Source organism: Micropterus dolomieu, linkage group LG13 (genome assembly GCF_021292245.1).
Source record: "Micropterus dolomieu isolate WLL.071019.BEF.003 ecotype Adirondacks linkage group LG13, ASM2129224v1, whole genome shotgun sequence".
NCBI classification, from domain to species: Eukaryota; Metazoa; Chordata; class Actinopteri; order Centrarchiformes; family Centrarchidae; genus Micropterus; species Micropterus dolomieu.
Window position 1 is genome coordinate 27,081,490 of NC_060162.1, and position 19,949 is coordinate 27,101,438.

Consider the following 19,949-nt stretch of genomic DNA (forward strand, 5'->3'; position numbering starts at 1 on the left):
ACTTGTTATAGTTACACAGTATTAGGGGTGTGGGCTGTATTAAAAGTATCCACTGTTCTCCCATGCTCTAACACACAGTAACGATGAAATGTGTGCTGTTCTCACATTCTTCCTCTGTATGTACACATAAACAACAAGGCAGGGAAATATAAAAGGAATTTATTTTATTGTTTGGGTACATTATTGTTCAGTGTACATGCTCACATCTGAAACAAACTTTACGTGCTTGATAACTCTCCCACCCCGCAGACATCTACACGTCAATACCGATTTATATTCATAGCGGCAAGTGCTATGTAGCTCCACATAGGGGACACAGGAAGTGACATATAACACCTTCATGCGGCGTCGGAACCGCGTAGGAAATTCACAGCCGCACCGGCAGAGCTCCAGAATGTGCAACTCGGCCGGCTCACGCGCGGACGCGCTACAAGTGCGAGGGCCCGCCCAACGCTGCTTGCAGCTTTAATTTTTTTATATCTTTCTCTGCTTGTGTAACTTTTTTGGGATACCTTCTTATTACCTGCTCTCTCTCCGTTTGAAAATACTTTTAAAATCCCCGCTGAGTTGGTTGTTGTTACAGGTGTAGCCTAATAGGATTAACAACCTAATTTTGGACATTCGGAATTTTCAATGAATCAGCTGTCTGGTTTTCAGAGCTAAAGCAAACACAGCATGTGTTGCCTTGTGTTGGGAAGTCGAAGTCGATGCCAAGAACGTTTCCGGGCACGTGACTTCTTGTGAGCCGGAGGGGCGGAGACATACTGGAAAACAACAATTAAGGACAACCACAAAAGGCTGTGGCTTTTGGGTTTGACACGCAGCCTCTGTGACAAATCACCGAACAGTGTGGATTCACTGAGCACGTAAGCAGATCTCTAAACTGTCCGTGGAATGGCACACGCTGAGCAGCAGGGACCCCCGATCCATCAGTATGCTGGATGATCGTGTGAGTACTGCGCAACATCACAAAACGTTGCGACACAACTTTCCTATGACGGGAAGTGGGTGGTCCTACCAGAATCACTGGCATGGACGTGACACGAAAGAAAGCGACTGTTTCTTAAACTTGGTTCGTCGGTCGTTAGGTTTTAGCCATAAAGAAAGATGGTACTCATCTAACGAAGAACAGACAGGGACTAAACTTGACGCCAGTTAGGTAAGTAATAACCTCTTGCTTCTGACTGCGGAAACAATATGGCGTTAGTAGCAGCGATGGGAACGTGAGCTCTCAATGCTAACCTAACGTTAACTTATTAATTTCGCAAGATTGTGCACATTATTAGCTAGACGCTGTCAATAACATTTCGCCTGTGCTCGTTTAGAACAACTTGTTTTGTAATGTTAACAGCGTTAAAAACGACAGCAACGAAAGGCGGAGTCAAAGTCCTCTTATTTAAATGTAACTTAGGTCTGTTATTTACATGTGTACGTTCCACATAACGTTAACGTTAAGTCACTTTGGCAACAAAGCAGAGTCAGTTAATCCTATATTTTAGAACAAATATCAGATAAACGAGTAACTGTTTACTTATTAGACTAACCTCGACGTTGCGCACTTATGAGTTAAGTTATAAAGACTTGTTATTATGTTTTTGACGTAACCTTTTCCAGTCTGATATATGCCATTTTTCTGTTTCTAGCTAGCCCTCATCATGGTGTCTGCGAGAGTGCTCCTGCTGTGGGTGTTAGCTTGCCTTGCTCCACATGCTGAAGGGGGTCAGTATCATTTTACATTTTCACTGCTAACAACAGCATTGAGCTGGACATATAAAAACCAAGCTCTCTCTGTGTAATATATGTCTGCTTTTTAAAATGTCACCTCTGTTGCTGCGGTGGACGACACAGCGCCGTTAACCCTTTCACAGTGTGCTTCACTGTAATTCTCACGTTACAGCAGGAAAAACTCAAAGCATTAATTATGGCTACATTCCATTTCGATGCCGTCATTCATGCTGGCTCACTAACACCGTACTTGCACCTGTTTTTCCTGTTTTTTGCCCTGCTTGCTTCTTAAAGGTACCCTATTGGGGTAAACAAAGAACAACAAGTCATGTTTACATTCAGTTTTTCTCACCAGGAGATGGTTCTAGCTAGCCAGCTACTTGACAGTAGCTATCTTTTCATGTAGAACACAACTGTTTTTGCACAGTGTGTACAAATCTACAGCAAGAAAAATGCTATTAAGCTTGTTAATAACCGGCGGTGTTTCTGTAGTCTTCCGCCTCTATTTAGCTTTGACAAAGCAGAACCTTGTTACTTTGACTCAAATGTAATCAGACAAAACATTATCACATATAAAAAAAAAAAAACAAGGATTATGAGAGAAACAAAACTAAATAGAAATGTAGCAGCTCAACTTCCCTCCAAAATATCACATAATAGATTTCATGAATAGCCATGCTAACAAAACGTTTCAATATCACATTTTGAAAGCCACCCCCAGTGATTCCAGCAATGTTATACGTTCCACTTTCTGTATTACAGCTGTATTATCACAGCCTGTTCCTACTGTTTAATGTGTCCAGCAGAGGACTTTCAGCTGCTTTGTCCAGAATGTCAATGACAATTAAAGAAGACACAGTACACTACCACTGAAGTAAAAATACAGCAAACATAATTTTAAAATATCAGTTTCTGCTCAAATTTTCCATTGTTTTAAATAAAATAAAAAAACAGCATTTAAACCCACTGTCTTTGTGGTCTATACAGTAACATAGTAATAATAGCAAACTTAGCATCCAAAGTTCCTGTTGGGTTTGTGGTGATTGCAAAGTCTGTGGGAGGAACTGTGACTTATTTGCTGGCTCAGCAGTCACAGTAAATATGTTAATGAAGTACACTTCTCATGAGTATCGCTTTGGTTGCGTTTGCTTCTGAACATTAAATTGAATTAAAGTGTTTTCTTGTTTTTTTTGGTCTTCAGAAAATTACAACCATTTGGTAATTGCCCCACAGTCTCCAGTGTTAGAGATGGGGACTAACTTCACGGCCACATGTATGATCATCGACACAACTGAAGTTACAGCGGATGACCTCTACTGGATACTGTCTGAGACTGTCGTACCCAGAGAACAGTACACTCTGATCAACAGATCAGCTCTCAGTGTCACTGTCGTCCCCACCAGTGAAAAATCAGAATGGCTGTATTGCCTCTGCAAGAAAAAGTCATCCTATGTTATCCTGAACGCAGGCAGATTCATTCACGGGATCTTTCTGACAAAAGGCTGTAAGTTTTTCTTTTCAGATCTTAAAACTTGTTTATTAGTTTGTTTAATATTTCTATTATTTGTAATTACATTTTACCACAGACAGTTTTTTTTTGTAATTGAGGCAAATATTAAATTTATTACCCAAACTGTCTGCCTCAAACATCCGTAAGAGCCCACAGACCTACATCCGGTTTTAAATTTGATCTACTGTTGTGGGTACACACGTCTACAGTGCTGCGGACGGTTATAAAGTATTTCCACTATATTTTATTGTGACTCTAGAGGATCCCTTACCTCTGAGTTGTGTCATTTACATCAAAACATGTCTTTAAAAAGTTAACAAGAAGCCTGTGTTATTTGTGCCATTGTCAGATCGTCCAGGGAAGCCTGAGAATCTGTCCTGTGAGGCAGTTCAGGATAGAAATGTCATCTCTTCAAACATCAGCTGTAAGTGGCATCCAGTTGGACGTCAAACCACAGATGTCAAAACAACGTACACACTGAACGTTATAGTCACCCCGTGAGTACAGATGTTTTTGTATTGTAGCTACTTCTGTTTCGACGTTCACCAGAACATTTTGGTAACATTTCTTCTGAAAATGTCAAAGTTCTCTGATTCCAGCTACTTAAATGGGAATATTTTCTGGTTTCTTTGGGTTGTGATCAAAACAAGTCATTCAAGGACGTCATCTTGGTCTTTCACCATTTTCTGACGTTTCCTCGATTAATCGCGAAAATACAGATTCATTGGCAATGAAAAGAATTGTTAGTTGCCGCCCTGCAACGGACCACGTCTGACTACACCCAGCTGTGACGTTGGGCGTGGTCTGCTGTGCATCAGACTTGTACTTTACAACCCATAGAGGTCAGTGCAGTTTTCCTCCTTCTAAAATCTAATGTGGATCTCTGTGTTAAGGTACTGTCACATTATGTTTGCGTAGAACAGAATTGCCCTGAAAGAGGGTGTGATGTTACATTTCTGATGCGGGTAAGATAAATATTGATCCGAACAGTGGCCACACAGCTTGTGGTCTGGTAGTGTGAGAATGTACTAAAATAATGAGGAAACGCACCAGAATAACAACATCTGTTTGTTTTGGTCGACCAGCGTCGCCTGGAGATCGTAACATAACAGGAAGTAGTCTGTTGTATAGCATTTCAAAGAAGTGAATGGGAATATATAGCGAATATTTGTAGGACAGAAGTGTGAAATGACCGTACCTTAAGGCTACCCTGACTGAAAACCCAGCACTTCCTGTAGTTGTTTCCAGAGTACATCAGGATAGGGGGGTTACTGTGCCATTTGAGAAGCTGGATGACTTTTTAATGTCAAACTTGAGGGATGACGTGCAACCGAAGTCCCTGGCCAGGCTTGAATTGTATCAATGCCTTACGGTGTTTTCAGACCAAATGCTAAATGGTGAACAGTTAGTGCGAGGTAAAGTGCTGTATGAAAAGCAGCACACGATTCTACAAAGCTATAGACTATGAATATACATTTACCTAACCTGGTATCTCTCTTATAATTTCTGCCGTACGATTTCCACTTATGTCCCAGTAGGAGTGTAATTACTTTGTGCAGCATCAGACTTTTATTGTTTACGCCCTGTCAGTCCCATAGGCCCCCGGCTTTGTCTTTTTAATGAGGACTTGTTTTGGTGCAGAGGAAAAGAAAAACGGTAATCTTCAGACTATTAAAAAGAAAAGTCAGCTTTCAATTTGACATATTTCAAGTCATCACTTTAGCTTTTCATCAACAGACAGATGAAGCCAGCAGTGTTACAGATTCCATATCTGTGTTATTCATGCCTGGCCCAAGGTCAAAGCACTGGACTGAATATCAGTTTGTGAGCATATAGTGAATATATGAAAGAAATAGAACAAGGTATTATGAAAAGTGTAAAACTTTTAAATGGGAGGATTTCTAAGTTTATGTATCATTGTGTAGGCCTTGCTGTTGGGTTTGTCTAAATGGTATTAAAATCTTTTCTCAACAGCACTCAGACCTACAGTGTGTCAACACAAGAAAATTGTGCCATAGTGTCTATGAAAATTTACCCCAGTCATATGACACTGGACATCTGGGTGGAGGCACACAATAAACTGGGAAAAATAGAGTCTGAGCACCTGATAGAAGATGCCAACTGGTTTGGTAAGTTAAATGTTGTGATATTGTTTGAGTGGGGTTTGCGCAGTACTGCTGTCTTTATGTCTAGGCTGGTCTCAGACATGTATTCGCCTTAGTCACAGTGCTGAAATGTGACTCCAGTGCTTTAATGCAGTAATGATGATTGCAGACTGCCATCTCTCGCCGTGTTCCTGACACCTTGTTGTGTTGTTGCAGTGAAAACAAACCCTCCGTCAGACGTCCGTATCCCAGAGGAGACTTTTCCCACCTCCCTTCTCATAAAATGGACTCCTCCTATCGCTAAAGTATATGTGAGATTAACATATCAAATACGATACTGCCGAAATGGATCTCAAAATTGGACTTATGTAAGTATGTTTCTGTCTAATTAAACCACTCAGTCATTGTTCATTTTTTTTTTTGTGTGTATATATACGTCAGTACTTGGGTATTTTGTACCATCCACCCGCTCAATCTGTCTCCGTATTCCACCGCTCTGCCTGGCAGATGTCTTTACTTGTTGCTGTAGTAACCGCTAACAGCTGCAGACGGTAGCTGCGGAAACACTCGCACAACTCTGGGGGCATTTTCCCAACCTAATTCTCGTCTATTTTGTCATCTGATAAACAGTAAATTCATCACATTCAGTCCCAAATATCTATTTTCGAAGACGAGTTAAAGCTGTTATGTCGTCGAGCAAAACGGCAGGAGGATGAGGCGGTGCAGGCTCACAGCACTGGGTGTATAAAGAGAACTCGTTACAGCAGCTCACAAGACCCTCTGCAGGCTTCGTGAATATTGACCGATCATTTTTGGGATGTTAATGTCGTCCTGATTGGTCTCCCGCTCCACCACTTTGGTCCAAACTGAAATATCTTGACAACTACTGGACAGATTGAGGTTAAATGTTGTACGTCAACAGAAGATTAACTGCGTGACCTTGTGCCCCCTCACCTCACAGAGCCACCATCATTGCTAGGTAGACCAGTTCTTCCTCTGCTGTATTTCAAGTCTGCTGTTTGTCTTTTTAAATCATTACTAACAAAATCAATAAAAGACGTGTTTAATGTCTTTTAGGTACCTCATGTGGACATTGCCAAGGACATACAGTCGTTCAGGCTACAGAACCTTGAGCCATACACAGTTTATGTCATTCAGGTGTGCTGCAAAAACGTGAGAGGCCCTCTCGATTACTGGAGCGAGTGGAGTACCAACACTACAAAGAGAACACCAGCAGACCGTGAGTGTTATTTCCACAAAGTAACAGTATTTGACCACCAAATACAACATGGTGTTGAAAGCTATTTGAAGGATTTCGGATTAATTGACTTTTTGATTGATCTGTTATACCTGGTTGATGCAATACGAGTCCTAAGTCCTTGAGACCTTCCTTTTACTTAGTACATAAAGCACTGACATCAAATTAAGCTGCCAGCATCTAAAGAAAATGTGCACTGTTGAAAGAATTCACATTTGGTCTAGGGCTGCATGATTTGGAGAAAAAGTCATATTGCAATTCAGTTATAATGAAACAAATGGTATTATGAGTCTACTTGCTTAAGTATCTAGGAAAATGCACAATATAGTGACATTTTGAAATGTGTATTTCTCAATTTGAACAAAGTTAAACAATGTTTGCGTGCGCAGTCGATATTGACTACCAGCATGTTAGCCTCGAAAACCCAGCTGTATTCGGACTTTAACTTAACTCTCCTTATTAGCTAGGCTCCTTACATGCTTGCTAATAACTTTTTTAAGCTGTGTCTTCGACATTGACAGTGTTGTGTTGGACAGATTTCAGCAGCTGTGTTCATGAGGGAGTGAGAGCAAGAGAGACGGAGGGACGAGCGCTCTGCAATCAAATACAATTTTAAATTGGCCTAGTAAAAAAAAATCAAAAATCATTATGTGGCGGTCAGTGTTTATATTGTGGCGGGCCACCACAAATAAATGAACGTATCAAACACTGCTGTTAGTATAACAATAATATATTAAATACTGCATTCATTAGAATTTCATATAATAATAATAATAATAATAATAAACCTTTTTTTTTTTTTTTTACCAGTAGTTGAATATTATATCCAGTTACAGCTGTTTCATTTCTGTGGGTTGTTTTTATTCATTAAAAGGCTCTACATTGGTTTCTAGTTTGTTAATGCTAAGTACTAACTTCTCAATAATCAAATTGCTCAACGTTAAATGATTTGCTGTAGCACATGAAACTTTTTTTTACCATCCCGTCCCCATCCAGGCTGTGATTGGTCGGTTGACGAAAAGTGACTGACAAGCACGTCGGCTCTGTGAGAAGTTGAACATGTTGAACAACAAAAAAGCAGAGATAAACACAAACCCAAACCTTCCTTATCTTCTCCCTGTTTTCTTCTGTCTGACCGCTTCAGCTGCTGACGATGTCTCTCTGTCACAGAGCGTCCGGAGCACCGGCGGCGAGTCCGACTATGTTTTGAACTTAGCGGCGTGGCAGGGAGGGGGGGGTTATAACAGGTTGTTGTCTTAGTTACTGGCACACTGCTCATAAAAACATTTTTCTCATTGCACGTAGGCTCATCTGTTTTTAGGGCCCCATGTGAGAGCCCGGTGTGGGCGGAGCTAATGAGCAGACTGCAGAAGAGAGCATCACGCACACTTTCTCTGTTTTATTAATTCACACACTTTTTGCGGTTATATAATCGCACATGACGACATCGCGATTGCTATTGCGATTAGATTAATCGTGCAGCCCTACATTTGACTTGACTGCCTGCCTCATTGATCACTCCCCAGTACGATGACAAAATTATTTAAAATGCAAATTTCAAGTGGTGAAAAGACTTCTGAACCTGTGAATCTGCCCACTTTAATGTTGAGTTGTAGCTCTCTAAGATGTGGTGTGATGAGTTTCCTTTTTGTTTTTTTTGGTTAACTAAAAGATTTTGTTTTGTTTTTTTGACCCAGGACCAAAAAGCAAGCCGGATTTATGGAAAATCAGTGCTGAGGGGGACGGCGTGAATAAACGAAAAGTGGTGTTCATTTGTAAGGTAAATTTCTACATCACATTTAATTTAAGACAAAAAATAATAATAATAATACTAATATTACGATTTGCACTGGAAAACATAACCAAAAACAATAACGTGTGAGGTAAATAAATCCTTCTTGCTTGGGAAGTGTTTACAATAGAAACTGCTTGTCTTTAAAAGCTATACTCCTAATTTTGGCCTCTATATGTACAGTGCTGTGAACTGCCTTAAGTAAGATCACAATCAAATTATGCTGAATGAGACTTAACTGGGCGGCTTTGGCTCACGAGGTAGAGTGGGTTGCCCGCTAATCGGAAGATCGGCGGTTCAATCAGTCTTTGGGCAAGATGCTGAACTGATGTGTGTGAATGTTAGTTTCTGTTTGAGCACTTAGATTCAGAGTGTGTGAATCCGTGAATGTGATGTAGTGGAACAGCGCTTTGAGTGGTCGTAAAAGACTAGAAAGGCGCTATACGGAGCATTTACATTTACATGTAACTCAGACCGGATCAGATTAATAAAGCCCAAAACCAACAACTGTGGTATACAGTTATGTAGTTGGGAATTATTGGTTCATTTTAGTACACTGGTAAATTTTCTGTATACACAGAAATCACAGTATGTTCTGTCATGAAAATTGGTTTAAAGTCATAGAAAAGAAATGTGTATGAACCGTGAGGATCCGATCAAGCAGGAGGAAACAAGCCATCAAAAGTGGAACCACCATTACATCCAGCAACCACCTGTCTCTTAACAGTAACACTGCAGATCACTAGGGGTGTTATGACCTGGTTCACAACCAAATTGAGACACACTATGGCAAAATATATTTATTTAACTCAAAAAAAGCCCAATTAAAACTTGTGATAAAGTATAGGGGATGAAAATAAGTGGTTTCAGTCAGGGCAGGATGATGGATGCATGCAAAATGTATGGAAGGGTGTTGTAATCTGCAAGAAACAGTATGTCCAGAAACCTGTGGAGGAAAACGGAGGGTAGTCAGTTAGCAGGGAGATCTGTGACCTCAGCCCAGCAGCATCAGCCCTAAGAATGAGAATAAGGCATTATAAATACTCTACAGGCAATTAGCCCAGGTGCCCAGAGATACTGCAGTCAGTCTCGGCTCTTCACCTGCAACAGACAGAGACTGGCCACGCCCACACATGACCCTACAGGGCGTCACAAGGGGTGTGAATCTGGAGGCACCCCACCATTCAGTTCTGATTCAGAAGGCTACGATGCGATCATAAAACAACTCTTGATGCATCAGAATTGTTGATTTCCATACACAAATTCAAATGATCACTTTCAGCCAAACCAAAATTAAAGGTGTGAAACCTTGAAAAGAGGTGGTCTCGGTTTAAATCGAACTGAACCGTGAAAACATTATCATAGATGTTTAGGACTTTTGGGCCAATTACAGGAAGTTCCAACAGGCCTTTTCTGTTGGGGATGATACAATTTTCGCAAGACGAGGAGTTAATTTGGTGAATTCGAACTAGTCTTGAGCAATTACGCTTGAAGTTGGTGCTGCTGGCAGTAATACCTTATTATTATTATTATTATTATTATTATTATTATAGCGCCAACAAAATTAATCTGTTCAGTAATTTCTCTCTATTCATTCAAATATAAGTCTCCTCACTGAATATGACAACACAATAACGTCAGGCGCACGCCCGTCTACAAATCAATATTTTTCAGGTTATACTTCTTGAGTTACTGCTAAAAGGTAACATCTGTGTGTGGCTGTGTCCTACCAGGATCCTGTGTTTGCCAACGGGAGGATAATAAGATTCGACATAAAAATTGAAGACCAAAAGGATAAAGTCAAGAACGGAAGTTGGGAGAGTGTCCTCGTCAACAGGTCCGAGGACGACAGCAGCTCTAGCCAGCGGACGATCACTTCCCTTAAACAGGCTGATCTGGCTGACAAGGAATCTGTCAAAGTGTCCGTCATCGCCGTCAATTCTTTGGGGGAATCTCCTGCCGCATCGTTAATCATCCCTCAGAAAGGACACGGTAGGTGATCATGACTCTGAGCAGCGCACCACACTCCGAAGGGCACACCTGCAATGTATAATCTAAACTGCTGCACTTATTATTTTCAATGTAGACTCACACAGCAGCGAGGAGGTCATGTGTCCTATCTAGCGCTAAAGCCCGTCATTGCTGACTCTGCCAGATACTGTAAGGATGTCATGTAGTGATGGCATGCCTCATTCTGTGGAGTTGTCAGAAGAAAAGGAGAATATAAATTATGTTAAAGATGAGAAATCATGTTAACTGTTAAATGTATTCATCTTTCAAACTGGGCTATGTAGTCTCATGTAGTATGTTATGCCTTTTATTATGAGGTGAACAGTAGAGAGAGATGACAGGAAATGAGAGGAGACAGGGGGAGTTGGGTAATGACAACTATGTAGTTCAGTTGACATGCACATCCAAATTTCAGGTGTAATACAGTGTGATACTGCTGTTTTTTGACTTAATGAGCGGATTCACAAAGCCTACCACAAGCTCTCAGCAGCAGGCTGGACTGTAGTCTGCCGCTGCGTCGTGTCTTATTGCGGGCATTTGTGTTCTGAATGCTCACTTCCTTTTGCACTGCAGTCTTTGTCACTGCTAACTTGGAGAAGGCTGCCAACAGTGATGTGCAGACAAAAATGCAAATCACCAGAGCTGACATCAACAAACTGAACATACTGCTTTTTATTGTTGAGAGGACTTTGAAGTTGGTGGATTCTGTATGAAGAAAGATCAAATATTCTGCTGTGAGAAAGACCTTTTAAAAGCTCATACCAGTGTTCATGTTGTGGTCTGTTTACCTCAAATGATGTGCACCTTGCACAACCATTGCATTGTTTTAGAATTCCCCCATATCTTTGGCAGTACTAATTTCCAAGTTACAAGTTCAGTAAGTTTTAACCCATCACAGAGACATCATGCGGAACATTTTTCAGTCCTCAGTAAATCACCTCTCAAGTTAAGACAGGTGAGATGTGACTGGTTGAAGAAAAAGAGAAAAACAATGAGAACACTTCAGGCAGCATTTACATCAGTAATGTAAAGCGTATTTTTGTGTGTGTGTGTGTGTGTGTTACAGAGCTCGCCCCAGTGAAAGATCTAAAGGTTTGGTCCCGTGGGGGCCAGCTGTGGCTAGAATGGAAACCCCCCAGGAGTGAAGCTGTGTCAGAGTATGTGGTGGAGTGGGCCATTGGTGAACAGATAGACTGGCAGAGGGAAAACAGAACCACCAGACAAACTGCCATTAAAGGTAATCTCTTTTCTTCTAAGTGGCTGGAAAATGTTGTTGTGTAGTTTGATCCATCATGGAGAGCAGACTGCGTTCAGCTTGGATATACAGAGTTACAACAAATTGTAGTAATAAAGTGTCATTCACAGAAACTTGCTGATCATGATCCATCAAAAACTCACCAAAATACAGTATGGGTGAACAATCTGCTTGTGCTCATACTTCCTTAATGGGCTTCTTGTTCTACCAGTTTTGTGTTGTTACAAGTCTTCCAAACAAACAAGTTAAAATGAATGTAACAAATAAAAACAGAAGACAAAGTAAGAAATGAGTTAACAATTGCACAGATAAGAAAACTTGCAAAAGGAAGTCAAAAAATGACAGAACTCAAATGTTACACTCTGCCACATGCTGAGATCCCTCATGAAGCTACGCAGTCAAGAGGACTGGTACAGCAGCAACACAAAACTCGTGAAACTGCAGCAGATATAAAACTTGACTAATTCAGTCTACATTTTTCAGGTTTCTTGTTAAGACACATTGATTTGATTTCTAGTAATAAAGAGAAAAATGTGAGATATATATATATATATATATATAAATTAATTTTTCACTGCTGAAGGGGCAGCCCTAGATCTTTTGTCCTTTGTGAAAACCAGCAGGGTGTGTAATACTCAAAAGCTAGAGGAGGCATCACATTACTGATACTGTACTTCACTCTAAATACACAAAAGTAACATGATACTTAACTATTGATGTCGATATCAAATTTAGGCAACCTGGAGAAGTTTGTTTGCTACAAAGTCTCTGTGTATCCAATATACTCTGGGTTGACTGGGAAGTCGGAGACTAAAGAAGCCTTTCTGGAGGAAGGAGGTAAGAAATGTACTATTTGCATACACATGGGTGACTCCTAAGACATGAACTATTGTATTTATCGTGGATATTAAAAGCGGGTCAGGATTAGATTATATGAATACTATATACAGATACAGACATTTATTCCTCCTCCTCTGGCCTGTAAGTCAGAGTTTCTGATGCAAGGAAACATAACATCTGATGAGATATTCCATTTACAGGGAAATATCTGACAGAAAATCAGCTTCTTCTCACATTTTTGAATCTGTGGTAGATGTAATATTCCCAAATCAAAACTAAAAAAATCAAGTGAAACACACAAATACAAAACACTAGTCATTAGTTTTCATGAAGAGATGTAGGGGAGCTTATCACCTGTCCAATCACAGTGTGGGGTGGAGCATTTCATGTCCCAACAGTCTCCTGTGGGCCAGCTACCTATTACACTAGCTGACTACGCATGTAGTCACATTTGTGACTAACTGTGGGAACTTCTTGGCCAAATACTTTGCTCAATATAAAACCCTGTCTGTTATGGCTGCCATCAGTTTGTGTCTACGATGATTATAAGCTCTGCTCATAACCCCGCACCCCCACCCCAAGTTGTGGAGGGGGGTGTGGGTGTGTCAGTCTTCAAAAAGACAAAAGCTCCCTTGCATGTAAGTTGTATTGGCACTGAAATGATGCAGTACACCTCTTCACTTTGTTTCATAGTGTTGGTTTTTCATTTAATTATGGCACAGTAAATGCAGACATGATATGACCAGTGTGCCACACTTAAAATGAAAGGAGGTCCTGCCCACCGAACAGCCACAGGGGCTGTGATTGGCCAACCATCATATCAAGCATTGTCAGGAAGCATTTCTTGTCAGATCGTGTTTTTCACTGCCTGCTTTAGGCTCGGGCCTCTTATACCCAGTTCAGTTAACAAAACTGATTTACCAACAAAAGAAAACACTTTTATATATCTGAGCACTCAATGGCTCTCATTGGCTGCTGCTATACACTTTGTTAGCTTCCCAGGTGTATTGCCCTTGAGACTAGCTAGCTACTATTACACTTGCTGACTATACATTTGTGATTTACTTCTTAGCTGAATTCTTGGTTACAGAATGAGCTGAGTTTGGGGATAGGGATGCACATCAGAAACAGCTCCTATTATGTTTCTAATAGTCACTGCTGCTGTCTGCTCTAACACATCTAGCAGCCTCTTCTTGCCTGTGAATCTCATGGGTGATAGGTGTGCCCTGCCTTATTTTAATTTTAGTAATAATTTTGCAATAGCACAATTGAATGTAAATCTAATCAATTTGTTTTTAAATTAATTCATTAATTAAATATATTATAATGTGCCACTGAAAAAGTGATCATTTCAGTGGCCCGCTACAGACTGAACAGGTGGCAGCTGATGTTTGGTATTTTTAGTTGGTGAATGGATCCAAAGCTATTTGCTAACAGAGAACAGAGGCTGGTTTTACTGTAGACACACACTGATTATATGACTGAATTTTTTAATTTCAATTTTCAATAATTCATTTCACCAAGTACCACCAATGAGGTTATTACAAATCATCTGTAAAAGTGTACGCAGCTGTATGCTCAGCACACATGATGTTGCTGTTGTGGTTGCAGTTCCGTTGAAGGGCCCCACTTTTAGACTGAGCGGTACACCAGGACGTAACGAGGCAGAGCTGGTGTGGGAGGAGATTCCCCAAAGCAAGCGACAGGGCTTCATCACCCACTACACCATATACTACACAGATGGGACTAAAGTACATGGTATGTACCTGTTGCATGGTGTCCTGGCTTTGTATGTAGTGGTGGACTGCAGGAATGGTTTTCCTGATTTCTGTTTTGCTCATTTGCAGATGTAACAGTGCCAGCTAACACCACCTCATACACTCTGAGGTTACTGTCAGGGGACACCAAGTATGACACTTGGATCAGTGCTTCAACCATCCGAGGCTCAGCCAAAAGCTCCAATCACACATTCACCACTGCGAAATATGGTGAGTGACTCCTTTCCACATGTATGTGATGAACTGTCCAAGCTGTTTAAAAAATGAGTTCATTTCTACTTTTCCATAGAAACAACACAACACAGTTCCGTTTGGGCTCCGACATCTAGTGTACTGATACTGCTTATTCATAGTTTTCAGTCATGTGACATGCTTGGTGACCTGGAGGGCGAAACAAGAGAACACCGCAACTCCCCCGTAGAGACGCCGCAAAAGCAGTCAAATTTTATTTGGATCACCTTCTAACTTAAGAAAAAGAAAGATATGCACACAAACTGCAAGTGTTGAGCGTATCCGATCCATATAATGTTACAGCATCCGCTCGACAAACTGCGGTAATGTTTACTTTTACCTTCTGGGGAATCCCTCAGCTAATGCAGCTCGATTAGTAAATCCGAAAGCACAAGAACCATCCAGCATTTGCATAAACAGGACGTGTCAAAGTGATGAGGTTATACGATAGGTTTAGTTTTTAAAAATTTAAATAATATTCCATCTCGACAACCTGTGGTGTTGAGAGTTTGAGGAGCAGTTTGTTTTGTGATCTGTTCCTTTCCATAAAACTGATTTTACTCAGCTGCATGTGAACTGTGAATGGGTTCATTTACATCTGTTGTCTCTGTAAAGACTCCACTAAATTTTCTTCTGTATGTTTGCTTCAATGGCACAATGTGTAAGAAATGGCCAAAATTTTAGTTTAGAACATTCAAAAAAAATGAACTAACATTAATAACATGTCTGTGAAGGTCATAGCTGTCCAAAAATGGTTAACTCAAGGGCAACTGGACTTGATACTTGACGATGTTTCACCTCTCATCCAAGAGGCGTCTTCAGTTCTAGCGATGACTAACACAATGAACTGACTGTGAAGAAGTAATAGTTCTGGTGTTACTGTCTTATGCCTTCGTCCGATAGCTCAGGCCCAACCCCCGTAGTTTCCGCTGAAAGATGTGTGCAAGCGGTGAGTTTGCTATGTTACGCAAGCTCTTTTAGCTTTCTTAGTCTAATAAATAAACAAAGTAAAGTCACAAAATGTCAAGAAAGGAAATATTCTGAGACCTATTTTCAAACATAAAAAAACTGAACTAATTGACTTGTTAACTCAACATAAAACACACTTCATTCAAACTGGACAAAAAACAAATAAAACTGCCCAAACTGTTCCAACAATCACTAGCTCTGGTTTTGTGGGAAGAAACCCTTAATTCACAGAGTTAGCTGTGAGAATGAATTCGACAGGTGGAGAGTCTCAGCTCTCACACACTGTACCATGAACCACTCCTTACCTCAAACAGGATCAAGTTTAGATTTTGTTCAGATTGTGCTCTAGCATCTCCAGAAAAACAATGTACCAAAGGACAAAAAAAGTGACCATACACTTTAATATGTTACTTACTGTTCCTTTTAAGAAATAAAGCACTGATGTAAAACATCCAGGTGACTGCTTTCATTGGTCTATGGGAAAACTCACGTTGATTGAGTCTATTTATTTCTATGCAATATGGCAACTAAACAGCTGTGATTGAAGTTCATATTTTCGCTCTGGCTGGTTGAATTGTTGGTAACCTTCTGTAAACATCCTCTGTGTTTCCTTCAGCACCAGGAGAGATCGAGGCCATCGTGGTAGGAGTGAGCCTGGGCTTTCTGTTCGTCGTTCTTATGACCATGCTGATCTGCATCTACAAAAAAGATGTGTAAGTCAAACACCTAAACATGTTGTTGCTCTCAGAGCATGTCTCTCAGAGAGAGATGAGATGCAGTGAACTGCACAAATAGATACACTACGTCTCTCAATGACTCTATGACTATAACATTCATAACACTTCACTGGCCTTAAGCCCACCGGACAGTCGCAGTGTAACTATAGACAGAGGTGAAAAGTTGAGCTAGAAAAAGTGTAAAGGGGCGGCTGTGGCTCAGGAGATAGAGCGGGTTGGCCGTTAATCGGAAGGTCGGCGGTTCAGTCCCTGACTCCCTGGCCTGCATGTCACGTGGGCAAAATGCAGAACCCCAAATTGCCCAGTGTATGAATTTTAGTTTCTGTTTGAGCACTTAGGTTCAGTGTATGAATGTGTGTGACTGGTGAATGCAGATGTAGTGTAAAAGGCGCTATACAAATACGGAGCATTTACATAAACCCCATTGCTCAGATAGATTGTGAATGAAGACACTTTCAAAGTGGACATATAACCCTCTGGGTTTCTTCTCATACAGGATCAAGGAGAACTTTTGGCCTCAGATTCCAAACCCCGGAGAGAGCACCATTGGAAACTGGTCTCCTGATTATCCTTTAAAAGTAAGAACTTCTTTTGCACACACACACTTAAGGGTGGCAAAATGCACACTATTTAATATACTGTACGTTAATATACTATTAGACCCCGTCGACTCCTGCAGACTCGTATAAAGATCTTACAACCCCCGTCACACTCGGACACATCGCTACCTTGTTACGACTTATTTGTCCAACCCAATCTTTTAAATGAGCATAGACTCTAGAAATACTCTAGGCAATTATTCAGGGCCAGAATGTTAAACTAAGTGAACTAGGGATGCACAACATATCGTTTCAGCATGGTCATCGCTACGTGCCCATGCGAATGGTCAGATCACAGGATGTGCAATGTCAAGAAAGTCAGATTATCTCAAAGTAAAACAATGAGTGAGGAACAGGAGAAAACCACTGAGTGGATTTGGTTGGGTTTGTGAACCCCTTAGGGGCTGGTGTATGGCTGATCTTTTATTTTTATCATTTTATTTAAAATATGTTTACTGCATTAAAGCTCAAAGGATTAAAAAAAAAAAAAAAGTCTTCAGTCTAAAAGTATTTTTTTCAGCTTATCGAATTATCCTCTACAGAATCATTTTTCAGTACCATGCAGCCCGAAAGTGAACTATTGCTAATGTTTTAATGTTTCATTGCTGGTTGAGAATGTTTCATGTACTCATCCTAAATAATAGAGCGCAGCTCCTGTTGCCTTCATGAATTAAATTAAGGAATAATCAAAAGTAAAGTTAAAGTTTCGATTTGTTGATTTTTATGGGCACTGATGCTATTGCTGCGTAGTGGACACATGGCCCTCAGATTCCTGCCAGCAGCTGGAGGTAAATATTAGTTTCTTTCTGAACTGGCTGAGGTTCATGATATCATTAAGTGAGACAGCTGCTGGGTGACATCCCGCTCAGCTCAGTATTTTGAACTTGCTCCAGCTTTGTCCACATCATGGCCACTCTTTCTACCTGCACATGCCGCTGTGAGACCACCTGTCCAAAAAATTGAACCTGTAAACACGGTTTCAGTATCCACTGATGAGTATGCAGTGTCCAGCTTCATATGCATTTTGACTTCAATTTGTCTTTCTGTACAGGCAGAGACGCCAAAGGAGCACTGTGTGTCCGGCATCAGCGTACTTGATGTGGAGGCATGTGATGGAAAGTGTGTGTTTGAGGAGGACAAGGCCAGTCTGCCTCTGAAGAAGGACAAGTATCTGTCTGAGGAGCACAGCAGTGGCATCGGCGGCTCTTCCTGCATGTCCTCGCCTCGCCAGAGTGTGTCTGATAGCGATGACGGCGGCGACATGGATGACACCACAGCCAACACCATTGTGTACTCCTCGGTGGTGGCCTCTAATGGTTACAAAGGTCAGACCCCGAGCTCCCAAGCCCAGCAGGCCTTTTTTTCGCGGTCCGAGTCCACGCAGCCCCTGCTGGACTCTGAGGAGAACCCAGACATGTTGGTGCAGGAGGGCAGCAGACAGTCCCAGCGATTCACACGCACTTCAGGAATGGACGGCCCTGACCTTGGTGACTTCAACCAGCTGGGGAGGGAGCGGCAGGAGGCGCTGGTGCCTCTGGACTTTTGTTCCCTGGAAGAGGACTCCGAGCAGACGACACCTACAGACGGCGAGTCAGCTGACCGGCTGTCGGCAGCACCAATCTCCAGCTACATGCCTCAGCTGGGTGGCTACAGGCCACAGTGAGAACACAGACAGATCTAGATGTGTCATCTACGTCACTGCTTCAGTGCCTTTGCTAGTGTCATATGTTAATTTCATTGAAGCAGTGAAGACTGTGTCAGTATGTATTTTACACTTAACCAAGTATAAATGTTACCGGGTGCTTTGGGAAAGTGACCTGTAAAGTACAATGTGAATTAGAGCTTGTAGCTGTAGTTTGCTAGCTATGCACTCACATGGAAAAATGACAGCCATATCTTTTATAGTAAAATTATGCCCAAAACATACACAACACATGAATGTGGATGCTTTGAGCTACACAGTTAACGTTGCATTTCAAAATGTGTCCTGAAATTCTAAACATGACAGGAGTGTGGGGCACAGTTTCAGGAGGGAAGGGCTCCACAGCAGGCAGCTTTCAGGATGAAAGATACTTTGTGTTTCCGTTTGAGCAGTCTGTCTGACGCTGTAGCGCGCTCTTGTGGAGGACGCGCTGCTCTGCAGAGATGTTGGTTTGTTAACCTGGTCATTGGCATTTAACGTTCATATAGTATGTTGTCGGCTTATGTATATACACTGCAATGAATGTAATCAAGTCCCACACGTTCACACTGACATATACATGTTGCCAGTGCATGTTCAATAAAAACTTTACCTGCCTTTTGAAAATGGGGGGGAAAAAAAGGAAAGTGGCATTATTTAGTGATTTATTTGTGGTGTAAGGTCTTCAATGTTCATTCTGTTACAGCCGACTAAGATGGGTTTCAGTGTTTGCAGCTGTCACTCCAGTCTATCAGAGCAAGTATAACCTTTTCACTCCTTCTCAACTTGCAATGTTCAAACACAGAATGTCATCAGAAACAGCCACTCTGATAACCCTCTGATCCCAGCACTGAGGATGAGGAGACCTAATATGTCACTTTCTGCTAACATCAGCTCGGAGCTTCACAGCGAACACATGGGGAAGAATCGGTAGATTTCTGATTTCTCCGACATGCAGCTTTGAGTAATTACTGGGAAGCAGTCTGACAATGTGATCACTGCAATATGGGTCAGACTTGCTTAACCGTTCAGTTCACAAAAAAATCAGCTTGCCTGTAAAGTTTTGACGCACAAAATCCAGCGGACAAAGTAGTGTCATGTTACAGGAAAGACGAGGACAAATGCTGACTATTTTCAGTGTGAACTGTAGCAGAGGTGAATTTTATTAGGTGCCTACAGAGGGGGAGGCTGTAAATGAATCTATGAAATATATAATAAATGTTGGAACTGATGCGTTGATGTCAGTTGGCATTATGGTGCCTCAGACATTTAATTTTCCTCTGTAAAGATGTGGAATTCATGCGTAAGTGTCAGTGAAAGATCATGCCTATGTTGCACATTTGAGGCAGCACTAAGAGTTAGCATGGCTAAATGAAAGTGAGCTAGCTGAAGTGCTCTTTCCAGGATAACGTCACATTGAATGTCGTTTTATTTCCCCAGATTCTTGACTCCATTGATT

The 19,949-nt window shown here is 41.2% G+C and overlaps 2 protein-coding genes across 7 annotated transcripts in view; both read left to right on the plus strand.

Annotated features, from left to right (window-relative positions):
• LOC123981564 (pro-neuregulin-3, membrane-bound isoform-like) overlaps nucleotides 1–19,949 on the plus strand; it is a 580,451-nt gene that overhangs the window by 539,185 nt on the left and 21,317 nt on the right. The gene's annotated exons all lie outside the window — the stretch shown is intronic.
• il6st (interleukin 6 cytokine family signal transduce) lies at nucleotides 463–19,137 on the plus strand. 4 transcript variants are annotated; one of them, XM_046066460.1, is made up of 16 exons: nucleotides 463–949; nucleotides 1,644–1,719; nucleotides 2,927–3,229; nucleotides 3,585–3,732; nucleotides 5,210–5,364; nucleotides 5,557–5,708; nucleotides 6,418–6,580; nucleotides 8,296–8,378; nucleotides 10,124–10,382; nucleotides 11,467–11,637; nucleotides 12,391–12,492; nucleotides 14,107–14,253; nucleotides 14,343–14,483; nucleotides 16,090–16,186; nucleotides 16,707–16,788; nucleotides 17,861–19,137. In XM_046066460.1, the coding sequence occupies exons 1-16, from the start codon at nucleotides 935–937 to the stop codon at nucleotides 18,470–18,472; spliced, it is 2,706 nt and encodes a 901-aa protein (XP_045922416.1). In that variant the 5' UTR covers nucleotides 463–934; the 3' UTR covers nucleotides 18,473–19,137. The 4 variants fall into 4 exon arrangements, with proteins under 4 accessions (XP_045922416.1, XP_045922418.1, XP_045922417.1 ...); XM_046066462.1 differs by having other exon boundaries at nucleotides 465–949; nucleotides 1,648–1,719; XM_046066461.1 differs by lacking the exon at nucleotides 463–949 and adding an exon at nucleotides 998–1,159.

What these genes read in the sequence shown, in the direction of transcription:
- il6st (XM_046066460.1), top strand. An exon ending in GATCTTTCTGACAAAAGGCT is followed by an intron (nt 3,230 to 3,584) that starts GTAAGTTTTTCT and finishes TGCCATTGTCAG; the next exon opens with ATCGTCCAGGGAAGCCTGAG. An exon ending in AAAGAGAACACCAGCAGACC is followed by an intron (nt 6,581 to 8,295) that starts GTGAGTGTTATT and finishes TTTTTGACCCAG; the next exon opens with GACCAAAAAGCAAGCCGGAT.